The sequence below is a fragment of the Cebus imitator genome, unplaced genomic scaffold, assembly GCF_001604975.1.
Source record: "Cebus imitator isolate Cc_AM_T3 unplaced genomic scaffold, Cebus_imitator-1.0 Scaffold94, whole genome shotgun sequence".
Classification (NCBI taxonomy): domain Eukaryota; kingdom Metazoa; phylum Chordata; class Mammalia; order Primates; family Cebidae; genus Cebus; species Cebus imitator.
In genome coordinates this window covers 162,591-185,621 of record NW_016107409.1, presented here as the reverse complement: position 1 = coordinate 185,621, position 23,031 = coordinate 162,591, and the positions used below count along the sequence as shown (strand labels likewise).

The 23,031-nt window shown below is 41.6% G+C and overlaps 2 protein-coding genes across 2 annotated transcripts in view; both read right to left on the bottom strand.

The window, feature by feature from the left end:
* Positions 1–189: 189 nt before the first annotated feature.
* On the bottom strand, positions 190–9,601 carry LOC119472317 (guanylate cyclase soluble subunit beta-2-like). Its single transcript, XM_037741087.1, has 3 exons — positions 9,423–9,601; positions 3,614–3,768; positions 190–848 (listed from the first exon to the last, which is right to left on the bottom strand). Exons 1-3 carry the CDS (start codon positions 9,543–9,545, stop codon positions 773–775), a joined length of 354 nt encoding a protein of 117 aa, XP_037597015.1. The 5' UTR covers positions 9,546–9,601; the 3' UTR covers positions 190–772.
* A 133-nt stretch (positions 9,602–9,734) lies between these two features.
* LOC108309499 (guanylate cyclase soluble subunit beta-2) overlaps positions 9,735–23,031 on the bottom strand; it is a 17,562-nt gene continuing 4,265 nt past the window's right edge. The window contains exons 2-9 of the mRNA XM_037741139.1: positions 22,396–22,495; positions 21,326–21,522; positions 19,187–19,298; positions 17,761–17,864; positions 16,575–16,791; positions 12,884–13,204; positions 10,124–10,272; positions 9,735–9,857 (exon numbers count right to left, since the gene is read on the bottom strand). Of these exons, the coding sequence (XP_037597067.1) occupies positions 9,735–9,857; positions 10,124–10,272; positions 12,884–13,204; positions 16,575–16,791; positions 17,761–17,864; positions 19,187–19,298; positions 21,326–21,522; positions 22,396–22,495 (1,323 nt within the window). The remainder of the gene's footprint in view (positions 9,858–10,123; positions 10,273–12,883; positions 13,205–16,574; positions 16,792–17,760; positions 17,865–19,186; positions 19,299–21,325; positions 21,523–22,395; positions 22,496–23,031) is intronic.

The window sequence follows — 23,031 nt, the reverse complement described above, 5'->3', positions numbered from 1 at the left end:
TGAGTGTGTGGGATGGATCAGCCTTGTGATGGAGACCTCACTGTTGGATTCTAGCTTCTTTGGGGGACACCATGAGCCAAATGGTAATCGGTCTAGATTAGCACTGGGTTGTTTTACCCTAAACTCCCACCCTCTTTTCAGTCCTGGAGCTGGGTGAGTCACGAATTTTGTCCCTCGTCCCAGTTTTGGAAGCTAGAACAAAATGTGGAAGGCAAAAGTTTCCAGCATGTGAGGAAGCCTGTGTTGGAGCCTCTGAAGCTGGGGAGCAGAGAAAGCACTCACAAATAAGAGCTGCATGGGAAATGCCCAGAGAAGAACCTCGAAGACTAATGTATGTAGAACTCTTTAGCTGGATCTATCGGCCCAGCTCAAAGAACATCATAATAACCAGGATGCAAGAGAAGCGTGTTCAGGGCAAGATGGTTGAACTGAGCCTTGGAGCATGGTGGTGGGCAGGGACACTTCCTGTGTTGACCCTGCAGACACTGAACATATCTAAAGTAATTAGTGGAAAAACTTCTCAACACTAATGACAAGGCTTCTCTTTTTTGCTTACCCTTGTGATCACGTGGGGTTTTAGGTCTGCCCATGATCTCATCCTCTGTGGCATTCAAGTTCTGGATCAAAAAGTATGTGGTCATTTTCCCTTTACCTTTCACTTCGATTTCACCCCTCTCAATGATTTGAAATCCTTGATTTTTCAAGGCTCTGCACAGAGAAAAAAAAAGTGCATCAGATATCAAAGACTGTGGGTCTGTAACTCAAGAGTTGTCTACAGGCAACTCAAGAGACGTGCAGGATGCAGGACACACAACAGCAGAGCAGGGAGGATCCCAGACACCAGCCTGCTGAAGAGGAACATAGGCCACGGACAAAGTCAGGGTGAGATTCTCAACAAGATGCCAAAGGCCAAAAGTGAGCACAGGGACTTACCAAAACCCTGCCAACATTGCCACTAATTTCCCTCTCTCCAGCTCACTCCTCATATGGCATCTCTCATGTTTCTACACACCATGCTGTCAGTGCCCCTGTGGACACCACCCTTCGTGGTTCTGCCACGTAAGGCTCTTGGGTATCAACACTCTTCTTTCCATCTTCCCCAAGTGCACCACATACCCCGCACTTGCTACCGTGCTCATCCTAACTACCCAAACTTTCTCCACCATAATTTCTGTCTGCCAACCAACTGAAGAGGACGACTGTAGGGTAGGGACCATGAAAAGAGACAGAGCTATGGGGTAATTACAAGGTATTTCCCTGTTGATTTATTTACTGTCCACCAAGTGATGGAGAAAAGGCAAAGAACCCTCCGACCAGTGAGGATTCAAATTCACGACCACCTGCCTCGGCACTCCATCGAGGCTTCCCTTGTCGTTGGCCAGGTTGGTGGAGAGTTCAGACCTTCACCACACTCCTTTTGTGCCCCCATTTGGCATCTGCTCCCCTCACTCACAGGCTGGTGACTGTGCCTCCCACTTTCTGATCTGATTCATCTACAACATTACAGTAATTACAGGTGACAGCCTGTGACTTCTCACCCCTTGACTACATCACCCTTCTCCCCAGTCTGTGAGAATGAGGTGTCTTTCTTGCTCAGGGGCTCCTCATCCATGCCCTCTTCCCACCACTTCTGGGCCTTGCTCCATCGGCCACCCCACCCTTATCTTCAGCTCCCTCTCCATTTGCCTCTCTCCTTCTGCTTGTCAGTGTGCTTATGTCTCTTTCATCCTAAACAGAAGCAAACCAACAGCCTCTCACCTGCTTTAACCCCATACGAGTTTTCTCTTCTTTTTATTCTTCAGCCCAAGGTCTATCCCACCATTTTACTACAACCCCTTTTGATAACCCCCAGAACCTCTAGTGGGTATTTTTCAGTCCTTATTACCACATTTGACATTGCTGTTCAATTCCTCCTTCCTAAGTCATCCACGAGAGTGCTTCTCACCCTAAACGCCCCTCGTCCTATTTCTTCTCCTGCCTCTCCCATGGGCTCCTCTTCCTCCCGTGCCATTTAAATGCTGGTTCTGTGTAGGATTCCATTCTTTTCCCACTGTTCTTTGCACACTGCATCCTTCCCTGGGTGATCTCATCAACTCTCATGACTTTACCACCTATATGTTGCTTACTCTAAGTCTGGATCTTCAAAAACTCAAACTCCAAACTTCATGCATGCATTTTGTGCGACCTCTAGCTGAATGTTCCACAGTTTCTTTGAACCCAGTGTGTCCAGCCTAAACTCATTGCCTGCCGCTATGAGCTGGGATACTTATTTGTCCTATTGCAGGTGGCGAGGCCATCATTCAAGCCCTAGTCACCCAGAATGGAGACCTGGGCTTCTCCCTCCTTCTCCTCCCCCATTTCTAACTAGTTTAGCTGGTTTTACTTCCCCCATATTCCCGCCACTAATGCTCTGATTCAGACTAAACTCCTAACAGGTCTTGTCTATCTCATTTTCTGATTCTCAAATATGTCCTTTTAGGGTCTCTAGAGTGCTCAGTGTCAAATAGGACCTGGCCCTGTCACTGGCTTCAAACTCACGTTCCTTGGGGGCTTTTCCTAACCTGCAGCATAGGGTCCTTGCCCTTCAGTAAGGCACATGTGGCTCTCATCACTCCTGCCTCATATTTTCCAATACAAAAAAGCTTACGTGTTTATAGTTCTCTGCACCTATCCTACATGTGAACCTGTACCTGCTTTTTACCCCCAATACCCCAATTTTGTCTAAATTTTACTCTGGAACTCTTTGTTGAAGATTTAGCTCAGGAATCTCCACGAAGCCCATTTTTACTGGGTCAAGCTCACTAGCCCTGGGCTCCCACGACACCCCCTGTGATTCCCTTGGGGATAAGAGTGCCACAGTTAATGGGGGGACTGTGAACCCTGACTCTGTGGGCTGCATCTGGGCTATTCTCCTTCCTAGCCTGCCTGTTCCTGAGGCAAATGATTAACCTTTTTCTGCCTTTTCTTTCATCTGTAAATAATAATAATGCATCTTTACAGAGCTGTTGCAACTGTAAGTGAATTAACATGTGAAAATTTAGAATAGAATGTGGCCTATTGTAAGTGCTCAAGAAACTACAAATATTGTTTTATACACACATTTATCATTGTATTTATCTCATTTTAAAAATAATTAACTGCAACTTTTCTTTTTTCTTCTGCTAGACCAAAAGTCAGCACACTGTTTATATAAAAGACCAGAGAATAAATATTTTAGACTTTGTGTATTATATGGTCTCTGTCGCAGTCATTCAACTCTGCCTTTGTAGCATGACATCAGCCATAGACATCAACCATAGACAATATGTAAATGAAAGTGCGTGGCTGTGTTCCAATAAAACTTTATTTACAAAAATGAGCAGCAGACTAGATTTGGTCCGTGGGGTTATAATTTGCTGTTCTCTGGACTAAACTACAATCCCCCCTGAGAGTAAAAACTATGTTGCAGTAGAAGCTCAACTATATTTGTTATCTGCCACAATATCTTCTGTAAGCCATTGAGGCATGGAAGAAAAAGCATTAGTTTCCTTCCCTACCCTATGCCATGGCTGCTAGGCACTCTGTAAGTTCTAGAAGGAAGGAGAGACAAAGGCATGAATAAATGGAAGCTTACCTGTAGGTTGTGGGGCTGAGGTGTACTTTGTTGGGAAGCCCATGACTTTCCATTCTAGAAGCTGTGTTCACAGTGTCACCGAACAAGCAGTACCGTGGCATCTTGTCTCCCACAACACCTGCTAAGACTGGTCCAGTATGGATACCCACTCTGATCTGTACAGAGAGAGCATCACTGAAAAGAGACCATCTAATACTCTTGCTTTTATTTCTAAGTTAAGGTATAATTTACATAAAATAAAAAACAGATAAAATGTTTAGCTCCATGAGTTTTGACACATGTGTATATCCCTGTAAGCACCAACCGAAATAAAATGTAAACTAGTTCCATTACTTCACAAAATGATCTTGTGCCCCCTCCAGTTGAGCTGTCTCCCCATCTTCTCCAGCAGAGATAACTACAGTCTCATTTCTTTTACCAAAGAATGATTTGCCTATTCTAGAACATCTCATATGTACAATTATATAGTATATACTGTTTTATATCTGGTTTCATTTACTCAGCATAAGATTTTTGAGATTCATCTATATTGTATTACATATCAGTAGTTCATGATTTTTATCACTGAATAGTATTCTATTGTAAGAATATGCCACATTCATTTATCCAGTCTCCTTTTCATGAACATTTATTTTTCAGTTTGAATCTATTAAAATTAAGGCTGTTATAAACATTTCTATGCAGATATTTTTGTAGACACATTTTCCTTTCTCTTAAGTAAATACCTAGAAGTGGAATTTCTGAGTCACAAGGTAGAAGCATATTTAATTTTATTTAAAAAAAATAAAAGTAAAAATCTTTCCCAACAATCCTCCAAATTTGTTTTACTATTTAATATTTCTATCAGTAATGTGACATTTCCAGTTGCTCCCCATTTTCACCATCATTTGGTCTTCTCGTGGATGTGAAATGATATCTCACTGTGGTTTTAATTTGTGTTAAACTGGTAACTAATGATGTTAAGCACACTGTCATACACACATTGGCCGTTCGTATATTTTCTTTCGTAAAAAATCTATTCAATTTTTTGCCTGTTTTAAAAATTGAGCTGTTTGACATTTATTGTTAGTGTGTATGAGTTGTATACATATTTGGATATGTAATATGTGTGTATTATAAATATTTTTATCAGTCTGTGGGTTTGTGTATTTATTTTCTTTAATAAGCAGAATATTTTAATTTTGATGAATGTATTCGTCTGCTTAGGCTGCCATAGCAAAATACCACAGACTGTGTAGCTTAAACAATGGAAAGTAGTTCTCACAGCTCTGGAGGCTGGAAGGCCAAGATCTAGCTGTGGGCAGGGTGGGTTTCTCCTGAGGCCTCTCTGCTTGGCTTGTAGATGTCCACTTTTGGCTGTGTCCTCACATGGGCTTTTCTCTGTGCACATGCATTCTTAGTGTCTCTTTATGTCCAAATCTCATCTTCTTATAAGGACATCAGTCGCATTGGATGAGGGCTCACTCTTAAGGCCTCATTTTACTCAGTAAAGGCTCTAGCTCCAAAGACAGTCATGTTCTGAGGTACTGAGTAAGAAGAGTTTCAAAGTAAGAATTTTGGGCAGGACACAATTCAGCCCATAACAGTGAAGTTTACCATTTTTTTTCCTTTCATGATCTGTTCTTTTTATGTCCTATCTAAAAAAAAAAATCATTGTTTGCCCCAAAGTCATGACACTATTCTTTACTTCCATCAAGAAGCTTTATGATTCTAGATTTTATGTTTAGGTTTGTGATATATATCAAATAATTTTTTGTATATGAGGTAAGGTAGAATTGAGGTACATTTTTTCTTTCCATATGGTATTTGATGGTAACATAATCATTTTTTAAAAAGAGGCTGCCTTCTCCACTCAATGGTTTGGTGCTTGGTCAAAAATCAGTGGGCTAAATGTGAAGTCTATGTCTGGACACTTTGGGCTACTCCAGTGGTCTGTCTGCTCTCCTCCCAGTCTCACTCTGTATTTTTTTACTGTCGCTTAGTTAAGTCTTAAAATTAGTTGTGTACATCCTCCAATTTTGTTGTTTTTTAAGATTGTTCAGGTTACTCTAGATTCTTTACATTTCCATATATATTTTAAAATCAACTTGTGAATATTTCCTAAGAAGCCTGCAGGGATTTTGATTGACATTCTACTGAATCTATACATCAATTTGGGAAAAATAAACAACTTAAATATACTGAGTTTTCTGATAATGAATACAATATATCTCTCTATTTAATTAGGTCTTCTTTAATTTCCCTAAGCAATACCTTGTAGGTTTAAGCATAAAAGTCATATATATCTTTTGTTAGATTTATTCCTAGAAATTTAAATAATTTTATTTCCTTTTTATTTCATTTTTCAATTTTTTGTCCTTAGTATGTAAAAATTTAATTAATTTTCCTGTATTTATCCTATGACCTTGCTAAACTCATGTATTAGATCTTGCAGTTCATATAATGTTTTATTGTATTTCTTGTAGTTTGTATAAGGTTTTCTAAGTGCACCATTATTTGTTCTGCGAATAATGATAATTTTATTTCTTCATTCATTTCCAGGCTTAATGTCTTATATTTCTTCTTCTTGACTTAGTGCATTGGGTATGGTTTTTCGTATACTTCAACTAGAAGTGGTTATCTTTGTATGTATTCTGCTTGGATTTGCTGAGCTCTGGATATGTGCATTGATATCCTTTATCCATGTCTAAAAATTCTCAACTATTATTTCTTCAAATACTTCTTCTTACTCATTCTCACTCTGTTCTCCTTCTAGCATTTCAGTTATATATATGGGAGTCCATTTGACATTGTCCTTAGCTCTAGTGTGTCTTCTTCCCTTTTTTCACCCTGTTTTCTTCTTTGCATTTTAGCTTGGATGATTTCTATTTCTTTGTCTTCAAATTCCCTGATTGTTTCCCTCTATTGTGTCTAGTCTTTATTAAGCCCATAAAATGAGTTTCTCACTTCTGATTTCTGATATCATCATTTTCTATTGGATATAGATATAGAGATAGATGTAAATACAGGCAGTGTGCATGTATTTCCTATATCTTCACACTTGCTTTGCCCTTTTCTTATAGACCCTTTAAAATATTTATCAGACTTATTTTAAAGATCCTATTTGATAATTCTAACATCTGGGCTATCTCTGGGCCTGCTTCTATTGACTGTTTTCTCTATTGGCTATCCACTATATTACCGTTTTCTTGTTTCTTCTTACATCTCATATTTTTCATTATTTAATTGAATGATCCATGTTGTGTGTGAAAATACAGTAGAGACTGAAGTAGATGACATTTATCCCCCAGAAAATGTTACATCCCTTCAGAATCAGGCTGCTGGAATGGAGAGTAATTAAATCTAATCTATATTTGAGTTGGATCTGGGCTTTTCCAGAAATATTGGTATATTCCATTAACCACTGGTTTCAAATATTATGAAGTCTGAATCAGAACTTTCAGTACAGCAGAGCTTAGAATCTGAGCACCAGCAAGGCTCTGAGGACCCTGAAGCTGTAAAGCCAATCCACCAGCTCTTGGAGTTTTGGGAGATCTCCTTCTGCATTATAATCCAACAGTGAGATTTTCAGAAGTCTCTTTGCTCTTCAGTCCTACCCTGGCTCTCTGCACCTTGGGAAATTTTTCTCTGCCATTTGTCCTTGCCCGCAGACTTCAAAAGGTCATCGTAGTGTACTTGGTGGAGACCAAAAGTACTTCAGGTGAATTTCTCTCAGTTCTCTTACTCAACACTAGCCTTTAATGGGCCACTGCTTTGCATTTGGGAAAGGCCCCAAACACCTCAGGGACTGGGGCGCTCTCTCAGCTCTCCTCTCCTGTCCTAGTCTTTGGCTCACTAAACCTCTGCACTTGGCCTATGAGAAAGAGTGGTAGATGGGTACAGACTCTGCGGCTGGGGCTCTTTGGGATTCTAACATGTTGTTTCAGCCCTGTGACCATTAAAAATTCACTAAAATTTAAATGGGCTTATCCCTACCCTCACCTCTGGTGGATTACTTCTTCTGCTGCCCTGCCAGGATTGAATGCAATTATGGATGTCTTCTCTTTGAAAGGACTTGCCACTTCCTGGAGTTAAGTTTTTGATTTCTTTGCTTTCTGGTGGGGAAAAAAAAAACTACCAGCATGGGAACAACAGTCTGTTGCAGATTTCTACATCCTAATCAGATTACTTGTTGTGTTTACTAGCTAGATTTTCTTCTCCTTGAAATAAAATTATAAATTCCTCTAGGAATAGAGGATTATCTGAACTCTTCAAAGCACCTAGTAATACTGTCTCATGCATGGATGGACCTCAGTAAATGTATATTAAAGCTGTCTGAATAAAAGAATAGAATATCTCAGTGCATAATAATTTTTAAAGTGTAGAAATGGCAGCATAATTCTGTAAAAGAGAAAATGTTTCCAGTTCTTTTCCCTATATCCTTGAATAAACCCATGTGATATGCTGTTTCTAGTGAGTATTTAATGATGCTTCTAATTATGTCCATAGTCTTACTTTGGAATTGTTAACATCCTTTCCTTTTCTTTTTCATGGTAAATCCACCTTCAGAGTTTCCCAGAATTAATTGTCTCATTTCATTCTTATTGGTATAGCATTATTTTCATCTCTGGTGCTACGCCCCTTTCACACACACACACACACTCACTACACTTTCCATTTACACAACCACATATTATTTTTTCACCAGTGGCTTACATGAGGGTGCCTTAACTGAAACATTTATCTCTTATCTAACCTTCTTTATATCTTCCCTCATTACCTCCCATCCTGATTTTTTATTTATTATATTGGATTTGTATTTCACTGATGCACACTGTGTGTTTGCAATGAGTCATTATGGCAGCTCTCTTGTTCTTGTGACTAAGACCAGCTTTTACTTAGGAGACTACAGTGAATGCTGTAGCCATGATCTACACTGCTTCTCAGCTTCTAACTCACCATGGTCAGGGTGAGTGGAGCATATTTTCAGAATCTCCTGTAAAAAGGTTATAATGTGGAAAAATTATATTCCATCTTATAATTGGCTTTTTTTATTCCGAGTTGACCAGTTTATTTTGAGTTTCTGACTGATAATAGCAGGGAAAGGATCTAGAGATAAAAGGCAGAGAGATGTGGTTCTCAGCCATCCCGGGAGCATTAGGATCTGCTGAGCTAGCAGAAGAGGACATTCATTTTTTATCTCCAAAACTGTTCAACTTTTAGAGTGTGAACAAACTTCCAGACTTGGAAGTGTACCTTCCTGTGAGAAAGGAGAGCAGATGTCTCGCTAGTGACCACGTGGTGGAAAGAAAGCCATTCTGAATAGCTTACGGCAGCACAGTTCCTGGCCTGCGGACTGCAGGCAGCTTCACACCTCAGCCTGAGATCTGAACCTGTCAGATGGCATGTTGGAGACACAGTTTCCTAAGCAGGAAAAGTTGGCTGCTAAGTAAACCTGAACCACTTGTTGAAATTCTTGAACAAAAAAGCAGGAATTATAAATGAGCTGGGTTTTAAGATGGAATGAACCCTCCTAGGTAAAGAGGAAGGACTGCTCAGCACTGTCCTAAATCACCAACAAAGGAAGGTTGCAGTCAACCATAGGAAAACCTTGAGCACCACAGCTCCTCTGAAATTTGAGAAAAGTTTAGACTATAGAAGCCTTAGGAATATCTCTATTAGGAACATATGCAAGAGAAGAAAAGGGATAGGATAAACTACTCATTTTAATGATGGCAACGTACCCAGTAATCACCTAAGCACATAAGTAGAATTCCACTCTTATGTGTGAGATGTGTGGCATTAAGCCAAGTACACAGTTGCTCTCTACCTGGATGGGTTCTCCAGTAACAGGATTCATCACCTCCTTTGCAGAAATCCTCATCCCCAAGGCAAAATTAGCCACTCTTTGAGCATGGCTTCCAACAGGCACTGGTACACCTCCTACCACCATATAAGCATCTCCAATTGTTTCTACCTGTCAGGGAAAAAAATAGATATTCAGAGGGTTTCCTTAATGTACTAAACATGTCGCTGTGCTTTTTTCCATTTTCCATATATTGACAAAGGGACTATATTAAAGTTGGCGATTCTTTGCTAAGGGTATGAGGAGCATCAGGGAGGAAGTGAGAAGGAAAAGGACTCAGGAAACATCCATGAGACAGCCTGTCTGCTTTTGGTGGAAACGAATCCCAGAGAAGAGGAAGCTCCTGGGGTAGTCATGTGATGCTACATAAGGAATAACACATGGTTTGGATTCGACTTTCTGTGGAATTTAGGAGTAGGAGAACCATTAAGCTCTAGGAAAACAGTGTTTGCCCCTCAAGGGCACCAGAGTACTATCTTAGCACCGAGTATTGTAAGAGAATTCCTAAAATACGTCCAATTCCCTTTCAGCTCTTATTTTCTGACCCTATACTCATCCACACTGAACCCCAGACCAGGGCCAGACAGAGGCAAAGGGAGTCTTAGAATCAAGCATTTGCCCTGCGTGAGCCCACTGTGAACACCCGACACTGCACAGACTCTTACTTTATAGACCGCGTGCACACTGGTTAATCTGTCAAACTTGGAGTACATGGAGTTCAGCATGTTCACTATCCGTATAGGTTCACAGGCAGCACAGATGTTGGTAAATGTCACCACATCGCTGAAAAGGATTGTGCAGCTTTTAAACTCTCCTACAACAGAAACCAGGCATCAGTGAGAATCAAGGAGACAGATTAATTAGTCCATGAATTCTGGATTCAGAGGCCCTTTGAGAATCAAACCTGCCTGTGCCTTGAAGAAAAAGGAGCTGGATGCCGTTTCCAATTCGGCATCACTCAACACACGTTTACTGAGTGCCCACTGCAAGCTAGTCATACTAGGAGAATCATATCACAGGGGGCAAGCAGACCAGGCCCTCGCCCCTAAGGAGCCCCCACTCTAATGAAGGAGACACACGGGTGAACAAATGCTTCTAGTAAGAAGTGACCAGTGCTGTGGAAGGACAGAAAGGGCCCCTAGCAAGTGGGCCAAGCAGAGCCTGAGCTGCAGGAGACCTGGGGACAGGGCTGACAGAGACTGGTCACTGTGAAACGGTGGGTCCCTGTCTTTGTGTGGCAGGGAAGCTATCTTGTCCTCAACACTTGTTCCTAAATCATGCCTCTGATTCCACCTTGGCTCCCATTCATGCCACCTTCCACCCAGCAGCCAGATGCCCTGTTTAAGTCAGATCTCCCACGCTTCAACCCCAAATCTTGCATGACTTCCATTATTCTTAGAATGCAATCCCAAGTCCTTGCCATGGCCTACAGAAGGGATCCCCCACCTCTGTCCCTGCCACGTCTCTGACCCCATGCCCCTCTGGCTCCCTCCACTCTGGCCACACTGGCCTCATGGGGTTTCTCCAGCATGCCAAGTACCTCCTGCCTTCGGGCTTCTGCACCTAAGGAAAGAGGTGTTTTCTCTGCCTGACATTTTTCTCAAATATCTACAGGGCCTGTCACTCACATTTCAAATGTAACCAACTCAGTGAGAACTCTCTTCACCACCCTATATAAAATAGCCCCTAGACTGGCTGTCCTCTTAGCCTGGTTGCCTTCCACCCACTCCATAGACATGTGGCATGATATTTTGTATGGAATGGTTTATTTGGTTATCATTGGCCTCCCCGCTGGAATACAAAGCTCCATGAGATGGGAGACTCTCAGTTTAGATCTCTGCTGTATTCCAAGCACCTAAAGCAGGGCCTGGCACACAGTAGATATTCAATAAATATTGAGTGAATAAATTGATGACTCCTTGAATGCAACTGGGTGCCTTCTATGTCAGTTACGCCTCTGGGGGTAATTTCCCCTTCGTGGAACTTTCTCTTCTCCTTGGCTTCTGGCTATCATTCTCTCTTCATATTCCTCCTGCCTTTCTGATCCCCTCGTTTTACATCTTTCCTTGGCTTCTCAACCTTCTTAAGTAGTAGATGTTCCCTAAGGAGTAATACTCCATGCTCTTCTCACTCCCTGCCCTCTAGGTGATCTTATCCCCTATTCACAGAGTCTATGATTAACCCCGCCCACATTGCAATAACCCCCAGGTGTGTAGCTCCATGCCACAATGTTCCCGTGAGCTCTCGCTAAGATTCCTACCTCTGATCATGCTATGTGGCACAGACATCTCAAACTCAATGGTTCTAAAACGGATCTTGTCATTCTCCCCCAACCCTGCTCTTGTTTCTGGCCCTGTCTTAAGGATAAAGCAGCCCATTTTTCCGTGCAAGAAGCCTCAGACCCATGCCTGCCTCCTCTGTCTTACCTTCCCCACCTGGTCAGTGAGGACATCCTGCTGATTCTTTTTTCCTCTTTGCTTGCTGAGATTCAGCCTCAAGGCCCAACTCAAGTGGCTCACACTTTTGAGAGGCGCCTTCACCACTCAAACCTGCCCCTATCTCTTTCTCTCCTGACACCTATTTCTTATTACTTTCCTTGTCCCTATGTCACCACAGCACCTTATGTGATGGAAAGAGTGTGGATTTTGGAGTTAGATGGCCTTAACGCAGTTAGTTTCCAGCTCTTTCATTTGTCAGCTGTGCTGAACGTCAGTTTGCTTAGCAATATTATATGGACAACACCTCCCTCATTAATTTTGAGAAAAATTAATGAAACAGCACATGTTAAATGTCTAACACGGATCCCAGCACAATAATTGCTTTTTAATGCAAATGAATTTCTTTTCCTTTGGTCATTCCCACCCCCATTAACTTATTCTGCATATATCTAATAAAATCACAAGGCTGTGAACTCCTCTGTGTGCCCAGATCTGGAAGAGTACCCTGACACAGAGTAAGCTCACCAGGTGTCTCTGGTGAATGAACGCAGTCCCGTGACAAATGAAAAGTGAGTTCAGGGTAAACACAAAATTCCTGCCTCTGTAAATAGTGTACTGCCCCAGAACGGTCCTCAGAGGAACCCTATGATTTAACTAGTGTGAGAGTGTATTATTTCTAGTTATAATTAAGAACCCTATTCATTGTCACTGAGTAATGAGGCCAATCTCAGGACACATCCTTAAATTCTGAGAGAACTTAATGTATGTGTAGTTGACAACCATTTTTATATAATTCATGTTTCACTCCTATAATATTTTTATCAATGTAGAGAGAACAAAGCTGAGGATAGGCAGGTGGAGTAATTAGCCCAAGATCATGTCACTTACAAGTGACAGAGCCAGAATTCAAAACCACTTCTGTCTGGTTTCAAACCTGTGCCCCTGACCACTAAGACATACGTCCCTGTGCAGGAAACGGCGCCTTACCTGCAGCCACCCTTTTGCCCTCCCTCAGCTGGTTGGCAACGTGTTTGGGCAGCATGGCATAAAGCAAAGTCTCTGTTTTCTCCTTTTCGATGGCCAAGTGCTTGGAGAGGACCCGCAGCTCCTCCTTCTTCCTCTCCAGCTGGTTGCACAGCTCCATCTCAGCCAGCCGCTGCTGGTTCAGGAGGATGAGATCCCTGGTGGTGTCATGGAGGGCGATGTCAGAAAGATGCATATTGCATTCTTCCAGCTCTTGCAGGCTGTGGAGCTTTGGAGAACACAGGTACACCATGCACTGCATGGACTCCATCCAGATCATCTGGCCTTGCCATCATGGAGAGAAATGCAACAATAAGATTATGTCACCAGCAGGGGCTGAGATGAGCTCACTGGACCACCAATCATCTCCCACACTGTACTTCTAGCTACTGCACAATCAAGCTCCTTCTCTTTTACTCAGGGTCCCTGAGAGTTACGTGCATTTTCTGTCTCCACTTACTCATCTCTTCTCTTTCCCCAGCAGCTCTGTCTATTGTCTACTTTGAGGTGGCTCCCATCTAACAATGGCCTCCATGCTGCTGATGCCAACACAAGTTTCTTGGCCTTCTTTTTACTTAGTCCTTCTGCTGTTTGATGATGTTAACCAGACCCTCCTTCCTGAAATCTCACTTCCTAGGACTTCTCCGACACTGCTTTCTCTATGAGATTTCCCCTAATGCTTTGAATTTTTATTTACATTATTTTAATCTCATTCCTTAAGCATTAGTGTTCTTGAGGGTTCTGTCTTGGTATTATTGGTTAGCATCACATAACTGCATCCTACACATGCTGACTATGAATCTGAATTTCCAGAGAAAACTTGCTTCCTGAACTCGAGATGTGTATTTCTTTAAAAATAGATGTTTGTTATCTTATTGTAAAAGCAGTACATATTCATTGCAGAAAACAAAAAAAAGTGAAAGAAAATAGTAAAAATCACCCACAATCACACCTCACAGATAATTACTGTTAATATTTTGGAGTATATCTTTGTTTTACAAAAAAAAAAGAGGGATTACATGGCATCTTCTTTTCATAATCTGAATTTTTCACTTAAAATATATAACATATTCTTTCGTAGTATTAAACATAGAGATGCATCTTAATTTTTGCCTTGCTCATACTGTATGTTAATAGATAATAAGCTAGTATTGATTATATTATATCTAGTTTGTCATTGTATGAACAACATTGTGACGAATAAGCTTGAGGCAATCTTTGTGTATGGTCACGGTTAGTTAGTTAAAAGATATATTCTTAGGCACGGGTTACTTAGACAAAGAATATGCTCATTTTTAAGGCTTTCGATACATATTGCCAAAATCCCCTCTAGGGTGATTGTGGCAATACCTCCATGAACAATGTTTTTTTTCTTCTGTGCTTCCTATTAGGTATCTGTTCATGGGTATCTGCACTGAACTCATCTTCAACCCTCTCTACAAATCTCTCTTTCTATTAGTTCTTTCATTTCATATGTATTTAGTCCCTACAATTAGCCAGACACACTGTTTTCAGCATTGAGTATACAGCAGTGACTCAAACTTATAAAAATCCCTGCCTCAAGGATGTTATATCATATCCTTTTTCCAGTTAATTGCACCTTCATCACCCAGGTACCCAAGCAAGGAAGCTAATAATTAGCCTAACGATTCCCCACATGCAGTCACCAAGTCCTGCCTTAATTATCTTATGAGTCTATCCTCCAATTGCCACCCCAGTGCTGTGACTGGAGTTTAGCAGCTTAGAGCTTCTCTCCTGTACTCCAGAAGTGGCCTCCATCTGGCCTCCCGGGATCCATTTTCTCTACACTCTGATTGATCCTTCACACATCTCCAGAGTGATCATTCTAAATGTCGAATCTGATCAGGATAAACACTTCAGCATGTTTCCAGCTGTACAACAGAGTTCAAGTCCTCATCTTGCCAGCCTGCCCTCCCATCACTCCACTCTACACCTCACTTGAGTTCCCAGAACATGTCATTCCCTTCTTGGACGTCCCCCCAGCTCTGCCTGTGCTTATCCCTGGAATACATAATCATACCTCTAATAGAAAGACAGTTCAAAATGTGTGCCCTTTCATGCCATAAACAAAAATTTGCTCAGAATGAATCAAAGACCTAAATGTAAGACCTAGAACTATAAAACTCCTAAAAGAAAACACAGCGGAAAAGTTTCATGACATCAGATTTGGCAACAATTTCCTGGATATGACACCAAAATCACTGGCAACAAAAGAGAAAATAGATAAATTGGATTTCATAAAAATTAGAGTCTTTTGTGCATCAAAGGACACAACCAACAGTGAAAAGGTAACACAAAGAATGGGAGAATATAGCTGCAGATTATATATCTGAGAAGAGGTTAATATACAATAGATTAGAAATTCTACAACTCAACCACAAAAGCAAACAACCCAATTTAAAATGAACAGAAGACTTGAATAGACATTTTTCTGAAGAGTAAGTAAAAATGGCCAATAAGCACATGAAAAGATATTCAATATCACTCATCATTAGGGAAATACAAATCAAAACCACAATAAGATAGCACCTCACACCCATTAAGATGGCTACAATTTTTTTTTAAAGCAGACAATAATAAGTGTTCATGAGGATGTGGAGAAACTGGAACACCTGTGCACTTTTGATGCGAATGTAAAATAGAGCAACCACTATGAGAATAAGTATGGCAGTTCCTAATTTTAATAAATCCATATGATCCAGCAATGACACTTCTGGATACACAATCAAAAGAAATGATGGCAGGGACTCAGGGAGGCAAAAATATTTATAGTAATATTATTCACAATAGCCAAGTGTTAGAAGAAACCCAGTGTCCAATGATGGGTGAATGGATACAGAAAATATTGTCTATTCATACAATTGAATATTATTCAGCCTTAAAAAGGACGGAAATTCTGACACATGCTACAGACTGGATGAACTTTAAAGACATTACGCTAATTGAAATAGGCCAGTCACAAAAGGACAGGTACTGTACGATTCCACTTATATGAGGTATCTAGAGTAGTCAAATTCATGGGAACAGAAGGCAGAATGCTGGTTGCCAGGGACTAGAGGAAGGACAAAAGAGGAGTGATTGTTTAATAGGTACAGAGTTTCGGTTTTGCACAACATGAAAAAGTTCTGGAGATGGATGCTAGTAAAGGTAATACAGCCTGTGAATGTGCTTAATACCAATGGGCTGTACATTTAAAAACGATTAAAATGGTAAGTTTTATGTTGTGTAAATTTTACTACAATTAAAAACGAAATGTGTGTGCTACTAATAATGAGTTAGATGATCATGCTGCTATATAAATTAAATTAATTAAATTAAATTAAAACCAATAGTACCTCATGCATTCTGAAAATGTTGGTAACAGATCAGAATTTTATAATTATATAACATATAATTTTATAGTTATATATACATGTAACTATATTATACATATAATTTATGTCTAAACCAGAGATAGTTGAGGAAATAAAATATATTGTTTGTAGGTCAAGTCAAGTGGAAATGTCTGAAAAAAGAAAATGTGCTCTCAACATAGTCCCTACCCCACTTTTTGGGAAACTGGAAAACTGCCTCTTGCCTTTCTGATCAATCTTTCAAGCAGGCGTGGAGCAACAGGAAAGGAGTGAGTGATTACCTCGAAGTTTGAGTGTGGGCTGACTTTGCCATGCTGCAGGCATCATTTCTCTTTGCGTCTTCAGGACAAATTGACTGTTGATAAATTTGCGGATGCTGAAAATGTTGAAGGTAATTTGAGGATGAATGATGGAGAAATACTCATTCAGTTGAATCTTCTGGGTTTGGAGTCCTGGTACATACTTCTGAATGTTCACTCTGGCTTGCTTGACCTGTAGCTATCCACAGAGGACAGGTTAAGACAGAGAAATAGAAAGCAACCCTCCCTCCCCATAAACTTTCCCTTGGAAATAACATTCTAGCCATGTTCTGTGGCTCACTATGGGGAAAGGGGGTCAGCAATGGAATCAACAACATGGAAGTAATAAATTTTTTGAATCAATCAAATCTGTGCTAATGTTTGAAAGAGGAAAGAATAGTACAAGAGTGCTCAGAGGCTTATTTCTGACTAAAGAGAAATGAGGTTACAGCTCTCTATTGGACTAATAGTTCCTCCATAGCTCTCTGAGACAACTCAGCATTGGATGTAACGCCCAGGCCTAGGTGAAGAAATCCATCAAATGGGTGGGGAGATGCCTTTCACTGCTATCTCCAGTGAACACACAGAAGGAAGAAGTAAAATAGGTGTCTTTTAAATGAGTTCTGAATCAATTCAGTTGACATATATTTTATCCATGGGAATGGATTAACAATCCAACTTAAATGGTTATGCTCACAACTCTCACAGAGCAGTGGCATGAGCTGACATGGACCTCTCCCCCATGTTCAAGGTGCAGAATGTGAAGCTCAGTGGGATGGTGACACACATGGTGGTCACAAGGATGGGAAGAGATCATGGGTAGCATTCCACCCTGTGGTTGCTACTGACTGTGTTCTGTTGTCTCTTTATGTAGTGAATTTTAGCATCACTTCCTTTTCCCCTTTTTTCTAATGGTAAACTTTCCCATGCATTTACTAGTTCAAACCTCCCTTTCTACCCTATCAAAAAGATCCCACATTCTGGTTTCTGGAGGATATCACAACATGACAAGGAAATCAATGGTCCTGCCAGGGTAAACCCTAGTCTCCGAAGCCCTGGGAATTTCTCAGGGACTTGAAAATCTTCATAGATTTATAAAATACTGTAAATCATGCTCACTTTCCTGGCTTAGCCCCAATTCCAAGCTACAGAGGGAAGAATCTCTTACTGATTCATCAAATACGATGTGGAAAGGAAAAGCATTGCAGAATGTCTTCTGTTCAATCCAGAGTTTCTCAGGATAAACTGGCTCAAAGGCATTTGCGACATGCCCTGGACAGAGAAAAAGAAAGTCCCGATGAGAAGCAGCTTCCTCCCCGACCCTTGCAGAGAGCAGAGCTTGGGATAGGGATAGTATCTTAAGTGTTTCACAGGCGAAGTACAATCCCCCTTCCTTTGCACAGGCTCCCTCAGCATCTCCAGATGGCCATGGCAATTCTTCTTCCAAATTAAAACAAACAGAAAACTTGCTACCAGGTTGAGAAGCCCTCCTGCCCCCTGCCAAGTTTCTGCCCGCTGCTGAAGAGTTTCTGGGCCAATTGAGTACGTCTCACCATGAACACAGAGTCGGCTTTGAAATGGTGACAGCCAGACAATGAGCTAGCAGAGCAGAGCGTGTGCTCCAGGCCCAGCATCAGGGACATTTGCCATGGAGCTTTTTAGACTGACAGTTTTGGGTGGCACGTGAAAATTTAACCAACAGTCCTATTTGGCAGGGGTTAGAGATTCGAAATGGAGCCTTTTTGATATGAAAATCTCCTCGACAAAGGATGTCAATTGCTTGTTTGACTCACTTGCCATGGCTTGAAGGTTGCAAAATGCAACGCTTTGAGCCCTGCAGACCTTCTCCCAGATGCGTGTCACCTGTCCCACTGAGCCGTGACGCAGGGCACCCTAACTCCCTTCTCCCAGACGCGTCACCTGCCCACTGAGCCATGACACAGGGCACCCTAACTCCCTTCTCCCAGCTGATCAGAGTCCTTATTCAGACTCAGGCATCAGGTGCTAATCGTTAGACCAGCTCAGTGCCCACAGGGGTACTTTAGCAAGACTAATGCTAATACTCATTTTGCAAGTGAGAAGATGGAGACTCTGTCCAGGGTCACATACTTCCTTAGGCACAGAGCCAGAAACTTGCTTTCTTGGCTCTTGATCTAGTGTCCTTTGCTGGGCAACTAGGGCTATTAGCCACAGATCTTCAGTCCAGAAATGTCCCCCAATGGAGAAGGCCTGACTGCTGAACAGGAGCTGTGGAAAATTCATTGTTCCTGATGGTACATCAGTGCTCAGCTTCCTTCTCTCCATCTGTCTCTAGTTGGGACCGATTCCAATTGTGTCTCCAAAAACTTTTTCCTAGGACAGGGGAGACGGTGTCTCCATGTCACCCAGCACAAATAATGAGGGGCGATGGAAGGACAATTAGAGCCTGACATTTTAAAGTTAAAAACCATGGCTGACAAATCCTAGCTTTGCCAAAACTAGTGCCATCATAATCGCAGAGGGTTTGGCCCCATCAGTGTACACTGGCCTGTACTCCTGAGAATCAAGCAATCATTCTGAGATCAGAGCTGAGCGTGGGAGAACCACTCACTTACCTTTTCCAAACATGACTATGCTTCTCACAACATCCCAGTGGGATTTTTTCACAGGACAAGCAGAAATATTCAAATATTTCTTCTTCATTCTGAGAAGAGCTGCCTGGAAGGCCTGCAGATGGCAGGCAGACAAGCACCTGGTCACATGACTAGAGAAGCACAAACCCCATTTGCTGTGATGGGGTCCACCTTCAGATAAGGAAATGTATCCATGGCCAGAGGAACAGCATGAGGGCTTACAAGATCAATTCTACCAAGACTTTAGAGTTCCTGATATTTTCTAATCAAATTAGTCTTCCTGCTATTTCTCTATCAAAGAAAGCAATAACTTTTTAGAAAATCTCAAGAGGGAACTAGGATGGTATCTGGCAAGAAATCACACTTGAACATTTCTTCCTGTGGTGGAAGATTCTGCAGTGAAAAGACTCTGAGATGGGCTTTGAAAATACTCTAAGGAATCTCAGACTAATCCTAATCTGGATATTTCCACAAGCTGTGTGCATGGAGAGCTGTTCACTTAACATACGTGGTACCTAAGCAGGTAATGGTCACCCAACCAGGTGCAACTGAGGTGGCCAACTACAAGGTCTTGAGTTGACTCTGGACCTATGACGGGTTTCAGCTGCAGGCACTGGAGGCGGGAAAGATCAATTTATTTGAGGAGGATTGAAAAAACAAAGCCATCAAGTTTACATTTCAAATCCCCTCCCTTTTTTTTGAGATGGAGTTTAGCTCTGTTGCCCAGGCTGGAGTGCAGTGGTGTGATCTCCACTCACCACAACCTCTGCCCCCTAGGTTCAAGTGATTCTCCTGCCTCAGCCTCCAGAGTAGCTGGGACTATAGGCACATGCTACAATGCCAAGCTAATTTTTGTATTTTTAGTAGCGATGGGGTTTCACCATGTTGGCCAGGCTGGTCTCGAACTCCTGACCTTATGATACATCTGCCTCGGCCTCCCAAAGTGCTGGGATTATAGGCATGAGCCACTGTGACCAGCCGGTTATTCTTATAGGTGAAAATTTTCCAGGCTCATGTACATCCCAGAAAGCTTCCCAGTATATATCCAGCTAAGCTTAACCCAGCAATTCTCAACTGGGAATGATTTTACCCATTACCCCGACTATGCAGACACTTGGCAATGCCAGGAGACATATATGTCTGTATGTATGTGTGTGTGTGTGTGTGTGTATATATACATATATGTATTTTTTTTGCCACAAATGAGGGGATGAGGTTCTACTAGCATCTAGTAGGAAAAGACCAGGAATGCTGCTAAACATACTATAATGTAAAAGACAGCCCATCAACAACAAAGAATTATCTGGTTCAAAATGTCCATAGTGCCAAAATTGAAAAACTCTGCCTTGATTGCATTATTAGAAAGTCCAGTTGGTCTCCCATCCAGGTACTAACCAGGATCAACCCTGCTTAACTTCCAAAATCAGGCACATTCAGAGTGGTATGGCCATAGACACTCATAGTGGGAGTTGAACAGTGAGAACACATGGACACAGGGAGGAGAGCATCACACACCATGGCCTGTCAGGGGGTGGCAGGGTAGGGGAGGGAGAGCATTAGGATAAATACCTAAAGCATGCAGGGCTTAAAACCTAGATGATGGGTTGATAGGTACAGCCAACCACATGGCACATATATATCTATGTAACAAAAACCTGCATGTTCAACACATGTATCCCAGAACTTAAAGTAAAATTTAAAAAACAAAAACAAGCCGGGCGCGGTGGCTCACGCCTGTAATCCCAGCACTTTGGGAGGCCGAGGCGGGTGGATCACGAGGTCAAGAGATCGAGACCATCCTGGTCAACATGGTGAAACCCTGTCTCTACTAAAAATACAAAACATTAGCTGGGCATGGCGCGTGCCTATAATCCCAGCTACTCAGGAGGCTGAGGCAGGAGAATTGCCTGAACCCAGGAGGTGGAGGTTGTGGTGAGCGGAGATTGCGCCATTGCACTCCAGCCTGGGCAACAAGAGCGAAACTCCGTCACAAAAAAAAAAAAAAAAAAAAAAAAAAAAACAGAAAGTCCAGTTGATTCTGTCATTTGCAAAGATTGTTCCAAGACTGGTCACTCAACTTAAGGGCAACTGTGCTTTCTAAAGGCATAGCAAACCCAGTACCTTTTGGTCTCTCTCGATGACCTGATTGTCCTGTAACCTGTCTGTCTTTGTCTTTCTCATTTTTCCACGAGCCCTTTGTACAATCAGAAACACAACATGCTCCTTCTTCCCTGTCCTCTCCACTTCTTCATTCATGTCAAGAATGTCCATGGTTACATCAATGTCAAAGAAGTCTTTGGCCACAGCCTCAATGATACCTGCAGCAGAAGGACACCTATTGTCGAGGGATGGTCAAAGGCAATTGTATCAGCAAAAATCATAAAATAATCAAGTTGTAAAACCTCTGATGAATATTCTGATGTTTGCCAAGCCCAGGCCCTGCTTTAAGTCAGGCATCAGTGACAGCCAACTAAATAAATATAGGCAGAGACTGAAGTTGTACATGTTTGGATACCAAATGTATCCATGCCACTTTAGTTTCTAGTTTGCGTCTACTCATTTGTTTGTTATTTCAGGTAGGCATTTAACTGATTAAACAAACAAACTCTAGAGGTAATGTAAGCAAAATTCAGTTGTAAAAGCATTAAGGATCAAGTTTTAAAAAGTGTTCCTCTGGGAATCTATCCCAGGGTTATATACAAAATATAGGAAAAGTGTGGATGAAGATGTTCATGATAGCATTGTTTACAATAGCAAAAGATTAGTATCAATGGAAAGTTTAATAATAGGAGATTAGTTAAGATAATGACAATATGGAATATCATTCGGCCAGTTAATACGTGGTTTTAAAGACTATGTGAAAATGTGGAAACGTGCTTTTTCTACAATGCTAAATGCAAATAAAGAGCTGACACAATATATGCAGAATTATCACAACTATCTAAAAACTGTATAGTTTAAAATGCTGAAAGAAAAATACAAATTATCCCTTTTTGTGGAATTTTGGAAACTTACTTTAAAAGCTCAAGGACTTTGGGAGCAGTGGTCAAGATGATATAAAGTCACACATTCTAAGAGAGTTTTAACTTCTTACCCATAGCCAGCTATTAGCTATCCTGGAAAATCTGTGGGGATATTTTCCTCATTTCAGAGGCCCCATAGCTCTGGGGCCAGCTAAGCCATTTCCATACCTGGGACAATGTGGCACAGACCGCTTCTATCCAAGTAGTAATGGAGAAACGTTTTCCCGTCTGTTCCTCTCTCCACACGAAACGATGGTGCATTCATCTCCTAATTAAAAGACACACATTTTTCCCAGTGGACACAAATTGTATAAACTACCCTTTTGAGGCTTTGTGAAACAATAGTATTTATTCATTCCATCATACAGAACTATATCCCAAACCTCTCTCCAATCACATAAAAACTCCCATGGTTCCTGCTCCTGTATGTCAGGAATTTTACACTATACCTCCTGCACTTAAAACGGCAAGTACTAGTTCCATTTTAAGAGAAAGAAACTGGCCGGGTACGATGGCTCATGCCTGTAGTCCCAGCACTTTGGGAGGCCGAGGCGGGCAGATCACAAGGTCAAGAGATCGAGACCACCCTGGCCAACATGGTGAAACCCGTCTCTACTTAAAAAAAAAAATACAAAATACAAAAATTAGCTGGGCATGGTGGTGCGTGCCTGTAGTTCCAGGTACTCGGGAGGCTGAGGCAGAATACTTGCTTGAACCTGGGAAGCGGAGGATGCAGTGAGCCGAGATTGCACCACTGTACTCCAGCCTGGCGCCTGGCTACAGAGTGAGACTCTGTCTCAAAAA